The sequence below is a fragment of the Lactuca sativa genome, chromosome 8, assembly GCF_002870075.4.
Source record: "Lactuca sativa cultivar Salinas chromosome 8, Lsat_Salinas_v11, whole genome shotgun sequence".
NCBI classification, from domain to species: domain Eukaryota; kingdom Viridiplantae; phylum Streptophyta; class Magnoliopsida; order Asterales; family Asteraceae; genus Lactuca; species Lactuca sativa.
This window is the reverse complement of record NC_056630.2, coordinates 18,886,431-18,896,272: the sequence shown is the minus strand read 5'-3', so window position 1 is coordinate 18,896,272 and position 9,842 is coordinate 18,886,431. Positions and strand designations below refer to the sequence as shown.

At 35.1% G+C, this 9,842-nt stretch overlaps 3 protein-coding genes across 6 annotated transcripts; 1 reads left to right on the top strand and 2 right to left on the bottom strand.

Moving 5' to 3' along the window:
• The first annotated feature begins 478 nt into the window (after nt 1-478).
• Nucleotides 479-2,333, top strand: LOC111919732 (probable sugar phosphate/phosphate translocator At3g11320). Its single transcript, XM_023915317.1, has 4 exons — nt 479-1,274; nt 1,344-1,447; nt 1,524-1,752; nt 1,837-2,333. Exons 1-4 carry the CDS (start codon nt 819-821, stop codon nt 1,984-1,986), a joined length of 939 nt encoding a protein of 312 aa, XP_023771085.1. The 5' UTR covers nt 479-818; the 3' UTR covers nt 1,987-2,333.
• A 496-nt stretch (nt 2,334-2,829) lies between these two features.
• Nucleotides 2,830-4,616, bottom strand: LOC111919730 (proliferating cell nuclear antigen). Its single transcript, XM_023915312.3, has 4 exons — nt 4,214-4,616; nt 3,713-3,865; nt 3,521-3,618; nt 2,830-3,439 (listed from the first exon to the last, which is right to left on the bottom strand). The coding sequence occupies exons 1-4, from the start codon at nt 4,530-4,532 to the stop codon at nt 2,972-2,974; spliced, it is 1,038 nt and encodes a 345-aa protein (XP_023771080.1). The 5' UTR covers nt 4,533-4,616; the 3' UTR covers nt 2,830-2,971.
• A 2,655-nt stretch (nt 4,617-7,271) lies between these two features.
• On the bottom strand, nt 7,272-9,416 carry LOC111919731 (LIM domain-containing protein WLIM2b). 4 transcript variants are annotated; one of them, XM_023915315.3, is made up of 6 exons: nt 9,224-9,410; nt 8,325-8,539; nt 8,104-8,203; nt 7,998-8,032; nt 7,823-7,912; nt 7,272-7,697 (listed from the first exon to the last, which is right to left on the bottom strand). In XM_023915315.3, exons 2-6 carry the CDS (start codon nt 8,457-8,459, stop codon nt 7,458-7,460), a joined length of 600 nt encoding a protein of 199 aa, XP_023771083.1. In that variant the 5' UTR covers nt 8,460-8,539; nt 9,224-9,410; the 3' UTR covers nt 7,272-7,457. The 4 variants fall into 4 exon arrangements, with proteins under 4 accessions (XP_023771083.1, XP_023771081.1, XP_023771082.1 ...); XM_023915313.3 differs by having other exon boundaries at nt 8,325-8,524; XM_023915314.3 differs by having other exon boundaries at nt 8,325-8,514.
• Between the last annotated feature and the right edge of the window lie 426 nt (nt 9,417-9,842).

The following is a 9,842-nucleotide window of genomic DNA, read 5'->3' as shown; positions in this document are numbered from 1 at the left end:
ATCTATAAGGTACAAAAGGCTATCAACTTTTTGTGATGCTATCCCTTGTTTCCACTCTTCTATGTTTGTATTTAGTTGTTGTGTCATTCTAATAAATATTAGATGATCAAGTACATGAAGAATCACATATATTTCTATTATGACATTAAAATGATACTACAGTTATCTAGTATACATAAATCTACACCATCAATTTGCCAAAACTTTGTACTACTATTAGTACTTTCATTTTTTATAACATCCTTTAAATGGCTCGTCTTTAACATTAGATTTGCCTGTTTTGAAAAAGAGTTATAGCATATGAAGTTGTCAAGACTAAACTTTTTCATTATTTAGAGACTACTTAAACAAAAGTTATTACATGTGGGATCTTAGATGAAATTTCGTAATTATTAAAGTACTTGTTATGTAAATTCGCCCGAGAAGAATTAATATTTACACTTTAGTGCACTATAAATATAAGTTAGTGCTTATTACACTCGTATATAAATTGCCTCCTCCCAAACCCCTTCTCTCTTCCCTGTGCAAGGAGACAGACTAACTAAGCAGAATAGTCGCCGGTCGTCGATCGTCGAGTGTCGATCGCCGGTCGTCCTTCGCAGAACGCTAGCGTCACCTCTCTTCTTCTCTATCTTCAATCTGGTAAACACGCGGTTTTGTTTCGATTCAGTTCATCCTCTGTCCAGATTCCGTAATGCTTCCTAGATCTCCCTCAGATCCAATGCCGTCCTTGTTCTAATTGTAGAAGCAGAGGGAGAAGAATCAATTATCATCAATCAGATTGAAAAAAATTGGTCCAGTTTCGATTTTGTTAAGAAATGTCGGCAATAAAGAGCCCGTCTCCCACCCGGTTCTTCACGATTGGGCTTGTAACGTCATGGTACTCATCCAACATTGGGGTTTTATTGCTCAACAAATATTTGCTTAGCAATTACGGTTTCAAGTACCCGATCTTCCTCACTATGTGTCATATGACAGCTTGTGCTTTGCTAAGCTACATCGCTATCGCATGGCTAAAGATGGTTCCTATGCAGACTATCCGATCTCGTGTTCAGTTCTTTAAGATCTCTGCTCTGAGCTTAATCTTCTGTGGATCCGTTGTAAGTGGCAACATTTCGCTTAGGTATTTACCTGTATCGTTTAATCAAGCGATTGGTGCTACGACGCCGTTTTTCACTGCCGTGTTCGCGTATCTCATGACTTTGAAGAAGGAGGCTTGGCTTACTTATATCACCCTCATTCCTGTTGTAACTGGTGTTATTATCGCTAGTGGGGTATGCTTCTTTCAGATATTAGCTTCCAGTTTATGTTTCCTTTTTCTAATTATTCATGTTTGGCTTTAGGGCGAGCCTAGTTTTCATCTGTTTGGGTTTATAATGTGCATTGGAGCTACTGCTGCAAGAGCATTAAAAACAGTTGTTCAAGGGATCTTGCTTTCTTCTGAAGGGTAAGGAATCATTCATGATTCATGATAGATTTCCATCATCTATTCAACTAACATTACATGTCATTTTTTACTTCAGGGAGAAGTTGAACTCCATGAATCTCCTTCTATACATGGCTCCTATTGCTGTCGTATTCCTGCTTCCTGCAACATTATACATGGAAAGGAATGTCGTTGGTATAACAATAGCCCTTGCAAGACAAGATTTTGGGATTGTTTGGCTATTGCTTTTCAACTCTGCGCTTGCATATTTCGTGAATTTGACAAACTTTTTGGTCACAAAACACACCAGCGCTCTTACACTTCAGGTATGTCTGTAGTTATCTATTCAATCTCTAGCTTCAAAGAAAAACATGATCTTGTTTGTAACAAATTAGGGTTTGATATTTTAGGTATTGGGAAACGCAAAGGGGGCAGTTGCAGTGGTTGTTTCGATACTAATTTTTAGAAATCCGGTGTCTGTGACTGGGATGGCGGGATACACATTGACAGTGATTGGAGTTATTCTTTATAGTGAAGCCAAGAAGCGTAGCAATAAATGAGACCCATAATTATTATTTATAACTTAATTAGTTAAAGATTACAAGCTCACCATGGACAACTTGAAGCAGGTTAGGCTTTATGTGCTGTTGCTTGTTGCTGCTGATCTTGCCCTCTAAATTCATATTTTTTATATACTATATATTTTATGCTCATAAAACCTTGAGCTTAGGGACATTGAAGCTGCATATGTGTAACAGCAAACATCAAAAATCAAAAGTAAGCCATTAGTTACATCTGTGTTTAGGGTTCATAGTGTAAGAATTGTAGAATTAATTTGCTATGAATTATGTTATATTCAAACTTCTTATAGATTATTTATTCAAGGCTATGCCCATTTATCCTTTCATTGTGTGACTTCTTACATTTTTAATAGGGTTAATGTCAATTAATAGCATTTAGTCGGTTATTGTATAACTTTGGGACTCAATAGTTATTAAACTTTTTGACTTAATCTAGAGAGAAAAACTTAATGGATTCAGCCACAAATAACACTGCTTTAGTTATATTAAGACGCTATATCTTTACTTATTTTTCCTCACAGCTTCTTACAAGTTAAAACTGATAGATGAATAATATTTCTTTGACTTTTAAGAGTAATACGGTAATTTAGTTTTATTCAGACTGTTTGGTTTAAAAAAGAAACAAACATGTTATTTAGCAGTTTTTTTAGTCTTAAAAATATCAAAAGTTATACAGTTCTTTATCTAGACAAATATCTTTCCCATTCAACCACTTTATGAAAGACATAATGACAGGTTTATGAAGCCAAAAATAGGACTATGAACTTAATTAGTCAATGTGAATAGCTATTTAGTGGCATTAACCCTTTCTGGATAAAATGATTTAGTTAATGTTAAAACAAGACACCAATGCTCTCTCATTTCTATTTGAAAACACTACTCAAGGGTTTACATACATACTTTCATATTGCATAAACAAAATTAACCCCAACAACTTAACTTCATAAGACTTTTCATCACTAACCTACTCAACATCCATTACTTCAACCTCTGTTTTTGGCTCAATAACACCAGTTCCAGCCTTAACATCCAAAACTTCAACATAATCACCATTCTCACTTCCAGATTTCTTCACAACCTGTGGTTTAGTTTCCTCTTCTTCTTCATCAAGATCTACCTTCAAGACACGTCGTTTAGGAGCCCCTTCTCCATTTGATTTAGGCTCAGTCTTTGGTTTCTTCTCTGGTTGTTTCTTGGGCTCAGCCTGATGACCACCGCCCATCTCCTCATCTTCTTCAATCTTTGGAGCCAAATAGAATCTTAGATAACCCATTTCTGCAATTTTGTATTCCACCACAACTGGCAGCTCAGAAGACAAACTCACTGTCACTTGGCTTGCTAATGGAGTCGCCTTGGTGAAGGAGTTCATGTACCTTAAAGCAAATGTTAAGGAAACTGGTGTCTCCATTTCGATTATAGTTGCTTCTTCTGGCTGCATAAGTTTTTACACAAAAAAGTAAGTAAAATTTCATATCATTTGTTTTCAAAAAGGTCTGTAATTAGTCTTACATACCTTGTCAACAGAAGTATTTTGTCTTAAGACGATGTTTGCAGTCCCAATGTCACCTCTGGTGGAAAATTTTACACCTTCTTTGGTGACAGATATCACAACTACAAACACCAAATTGATCATGAATTAACACTAGATTTTGAAAAGTAAATAGAAGTGGAGTGTTTTAACCATGATGAAAAAAAAAAAGAATACCAGTGTCTCCTATGGTGCTAAGATCTTTGCAGATTCTTGCAAACTCTGCAGATGGCATTCGGACAATGGCTTCATATTCTGCTTCTGGTATTCCAAGATGTTCACTATCAATATCCATCAGCTTCATCTCAAAATCAGCAATCTTATCTTGATCTGAAACATTTCGATCGAATAACTCAATATCATAAGCACATACAAGTAGCAAATTTAAAAAAGAAACAGAGGATGAGCGGCGAATCATCATAAAATTGTAGCATATAACTGTAATAGATTTATCAATTAGACGTAACGACTGAAATACCAAACGACAATCCTATATTTAATTTTGATTTGCAGATATAACTAATAGTCTCCCGTAAATTCAACAAAATGCATTCAAAAAACCCTAAAAGCGCATTATTGATGCAGATATTTGTTTAATTCAAAAAACCCTAAAATCGCCTTCAAAAAACCCTAAATTCGCATTAATGAAAGGTAGAAACTAGAGAGCAGAAGTATTACTAGGGCTTTCAAACATGAAGGTGACGCAGTCGCCGCCGTCGTCAGCCTTGACGGTGACAATGTCGTCATTGCCGGCGCATTTTAGCATTTTTGCCATGTTACCGAGATTCATTCCCATTGAGAGGTTACGATCGCATCGGTAGTGCTCGAAACCCTCAGATCTGAGTAGGAGTGAGACAAGCGCTACATGGCTTGAATCCATGGCCTGCAGTGAGAATCCTGTCGCCGAACAGTCAAAGTTGGCGTCGTTCACCAGATCCTTTATGGATTCCATCACTTTCTTCAAAAGACTGCCCTGAACCAACCTTAGTTCCAACATTTTCTCGTCTGTGAGAGAAACTGATGTTGATTCTTGCGAGAGAGAGAGAGAGAGAGAGAGAGAGAGAGAGAGGTGTACAGAAGCTATGCCGAGTGAAGGAGAGGGGTAGAAGATAATGGGATTTTGGCGGGAAAAACTTGTAATCCCGCCAGAAGTTGTCGTCAAAACACAAACGGCGTCCTTTTCCGCTTAATGGGATTTTTAAAATTCAAAGTTTATTAAAAATGCAACAAGCTTTTGATTTGTTTAGTGTTATAACATTAACAACCGATAACAATTCATTAAGTTGTTTATTTTTTTTAATTGTATTTAATAGGTTATTAATGTTTTTAATTCTTATTACATAATTTGAATATATTTCAATAAAGTAAACTGTCCACTATGACATATGACATTCAATAGTACAGAAGGTTCATTTAGGTCGACTTTACGTTAATATTTTGACAAATGTGGCATCCGATATTAGCAACAATACTCGGTTGAAATGCACTATAATGTTGTAAAGAAAAACAGAAAAACGTATACTAGTCTATCGAAGACAATCAAATATTTAATGATAAAATATAAAGGGTAAATTACACGAATGTTTATTGTGGTTTAGGTAATTTGCATTATTGGTCTTTTTAACTTTATTTTTGGAAAAATGACATATTAGCTTTATAATGTTTTGCACATTTGTCATTCAGTCTCTTAAAGAATTTTTCGTGCTTATGAGGGAACAAAATAATTTTTAAAATGTGCATTTAATCACCTAACCTAATAAAATTGGTTTAATATCCATGTGACCATTTGTTTTTATTGACATGTCCATTTCCTTTAGCTTAATACCCTCCGTTCCCTTCAAACCATGAATTCTACTATACACCTCTCCTCACCTAATTGGCTCTCTTCTAATCACCCTCCATTGGCATGAGGGTCCTCATGCCAAGTTTTAGTTTCCACTAATCACTTCTTTTCCCTAGTCCAAATTTGTCGTCACACTTGGCCCCTCTATTTCTTTATATATGTCTATCCTCCAACAATCGTTCCTCGTGTTAAAACAAATTCTAAAAATACTCCTCGAATAAGGTGTTGGTTGTTGTACTTTTGACCAGGAAATGAACGGTTTGGGTGGTTGTTGTATTGCAAGACATGCAGGGGTGGTGGGATTTACGGCGAGTCGAAGGTGGTGGGGATAATGCTAAAGTATCAGCCGTTGTTGGGTCAGGTTTATGTGGTCCCACGACGGCGAACAATGTTGGGTACATTAAGTGTGGAAAAGGTAAAAGAGAGTATGTTAGGGTTAACGAGAACATAATAATTTGAAGAGGCGCGGTAAAAATGCGACGTCATCGTTTATCCACGGCCTTCGTCTACCAGAGAAGATAAGATTATGACGCTTTCTTTGTTGTCGGAGACTCCAGATCGGAAAGAGAACTCTTCACCAGTTACAAGTTTTGTAGATCTGTTATGGTCAACCCAAATAAAGAAGTGTAATTGCAATAACAAGAAGAAATCAACATTGACGTCGTTTGGTTTTGAGCTTTGACAACAAAACCCCATTTTAGATTTGTATATCTCACAATAGTTCTTATTCTTTCCCTGAGGTGGAGGTGTTGACTAAGGCCCGACGAATAGTTCTTGAACTCGACAATGATAATACTCAAAGGGTTATTGATGGAAATGAGTATGTTTTGCTTCTATTCGTCAATGTCATTTCTCCACCTTACACCGGTGGTTTTTCCACCTAAGATTTCGTTTTAATGTTGGGTTTATATAGTTTTTTCTATTATTAATTATGAAAAAGTGTGATAAAAATGATTGACCATCCATTCTTTGATGACAACCGTATATATATGTTGCCACATGATTGAAAATTTATAATCACAATAAAAAAATCATTAAAAATGTGAAATTTAAATTCCAACCGATGAATTTATTATCGACATTCATCTTAACCGTGAAATAAACTCACTATGCAATGTAGGGCTGTAAATGAACCGAATGTTATACGAACTATAACCGTTCAATGGAAATTGCATTTATGTTCATTTATTAAATAAACGAACGAACATAAACACAAATTCTCATTCGTTTAATTAAACGAACGAATATGAACAATGGTCTCGTTCGTTTAATTATGTTCGTTTATTTAAGTTTTTTTTTATTCATATATGTTCAATTGTGTTTGATTACGTTATTATATTATATGTTCGCTTATGTTTATATATGTTTATTTATCTACGTTCGTGTATGTTTTTTTTGACATTTTCACGGACATACACAAACGAACATGAACAATATAATTTGTTAAACAAACGAACATAAACAAGAAAACACATTTGTTTATTCAATCATATTCGTTTATTTGTTCGACTAACTTAAACAAACAAACATGAACATGCCCTTGTTCGTGTCGATTCGATTCGTTTACAAGTTTAATGCTCCGATACCAAATAAATTGAAAAAAATTACAACATACCCAGATTAACATACGAATGCAAATCGATTACTTGTTTATTTCTCCATTTTTGTGAGACAATCATGTATATGCAAAATTGATTACTCTCTAGTTTCTCATCCAAGATCAAAGACTCCTTTCAAAATGACCTCAACATGCCTTTATAGTCCCTTTAGTGACATTATGAAACTGTCACGAAAACTGCCACAAACGGCTCACGAGCAGTTATAAAACTGGCATAAGACAGCCCTTAATGGGGCAGTTAATAGATGATTTTGTAGGCGGGTCCGGGCCAAGAATTTCCAACAATTGCGTCTACCAGAAATGCCCAAAATACATCTTTGGAAAATACAGTCATCGGTAAATACAATCAAACCAGTTTCCCATCGAAATCGATCATCAACGATTGCCAAATGAAAATGAAAATCAAAACAAATCAACCGTCTATTTGTAAGATCATAGATTTCAAAATCCTATTTCAACTTTCAAGCTTCAGGAACAGCGGTGGCTGCTACGGCCGCTGCAGCTGTAGCTGCGGCAGAGCGTTTGACGGAGGCGGACTTAATAAGATGATTGTAGCTGCCCTTCTCCTTGAATAACTGCGAGAAATGGTGTTTGCAGTATAAAATCCCTTCTAGCGCTGCGTAATTTGATGGAGATAACGAGCATCCCCCATGGGAGCACTTGAAACAGGACTTATGGTACGCTTCGTTCTCCACTGTCACCTGAACCCAAAACCCTAATTATCCCATCACTTTTTAACACGGTTAGGTTTGATTCATACCCGAACCCAAAACCCTAATAAATCTATCACTTCAATTTTAACACGATTTGGTTCTTCGATTCATACCTTTTCAAGAGGATAAGCTGTTTTGCCACAAGTCGCACATTTCTCTTGGGTGCCGGAAAACATCCCAGCAGCTTTACTTGGTGATTTCGTCTACAAAAATGGTTCCAAAAACTCATGACTTAGATCCATCTTCGCTACATATCCAAATCAAACACGAATTTGTGCGAAAACCTACCAGATGTGGTGTTAAATTCTCAGCAAACCTTGCAGCTGTCAGAAGTTTCAAAATTTATCAGAAACTAACAAGCAAAAAGGGGGGGAAAATTGAAGAGATATCATACGTGATTGGAAGTTCTTGTTGAAATTTCCACTCTCCTTGAACAGCTGATCGAAATGAGGCTTACAGTATAGTACACCTTCCATTGATGAGTAGTTGCTAAGCTGAAAGTAAACCGTAATTACTTAAACTCGAATAAGAAGAATGTATGAATGCAGACAGAGTAGAGGGTGAGTATCGGTATTTCACATGTCGATGAGTGTATCTTCATGATAAAAAACATACCTTAAGGGTACCTTTGCAATGGCTACACCTAAAGCATGACTTGTGATAATCAACACCATCAGCAGATAAAAGTTCCACCGGATAAACTGTTTTCCCACAAGCTTTGCATTTCTGCTGTGTCCCAATAAAAGACATAGTTACCCTTTCCCCCTTCTTGATCTATTATTCCTCAATGCTCTTCAATTTTCACCTAAAAATCCCTAACAAGATTGAATCTTTATAGTTGGTTATAAGTTATAACCCCATCTGTGTCAAAGGTGCATTCTTTGATCTTGATGTATGTTTTCAAGAAAAAAGTAACAAATTAATGGTAATTGTGACATTATTTTGAAGAACATATGAACATCGATTGCTAAAAGGATCTAACTGCTGGAAAACCCAATGAGAATATAGGATCTTTATAAATCAAGAAACTCAGATTGTTTTATCATAAAATTCAAGAAAATATGAACATAAATAGTTAAAACAATCTAACTATTGGGTAATAGGATTTGCATGCCTAAAAAATCAAGTAGTTTATCATTAAATCAAGAACATATGAAGTATGAACATAATTTATTAATAAGATCTGTTTTTGGGAAAACCAAAGAAACTGAAGTGAGATTAGAGTGCTACATAACGCTTCTCAAGAAATCAAAACGTATACGATTAAGTTCAAGAATATTATGAACCTAGATTATTCAATGTATATGTTTCTTGGGAAACCCGGTTGAAAACAAAGATCAAAAGAGAAAATTTATAGATAATTCCAAGAAAATTATGAACATTGATTTTAAAGAAGATCGAATTGTTGAGGAACCCAATGAAATGCAAGCATCATCAGAAACTTTAGTATTGATTTAAAGAAGATACGAAACATAAGAATATAGAAACTAGAAAGTATGTATTAGGATGAATACCTTGATCAATACAGAGACTTTACTTGAAAACTGATAAAAGTCGAAGGGTTTTTTGTGGGTGGGTTTGTGAAGATGAAGAAGGAGAGGTGGAAATCTGGGGAAAAAAAGGGTTTTAGGAGCTTTTTGCAGGGTAGCGGATGGAGCGAAGACGATGACGTGGAGAGAGAGAGGGAATATTTTTTTAGCCTGGAAAATAAAAAAAATAAAAAATACGTATTCCATATTTTTAATGATATATTTTTGAGAAGAATAACCTTACATCTTTATTTATTCATTTGAAGATAAATCTAAACACGTATAAATATTGTTTCTAAACATGGTTACATCCTTATTTAGGGATAATGATTGGTTAGGATAAGATATTTTTTGAAATGTATATATTTAATTTTTTTTTTTTTTTTTTTTGTGAAATAAACCCTTATACTTTATTTTTTTTAATAATGCAATCTTTGTGACCGGTTATACCCGGTATACCCGTCATATACGAATTTTCTTTCAGGGAAAATGACTTGATAGGGTAAGATATTTTTTGAATCGTACATATTTAGTCCTTATTCTTTTTATTGTAAAATAAACCCTTATACTTTATTAATATGTACACATTAGGTCATTTTTCACC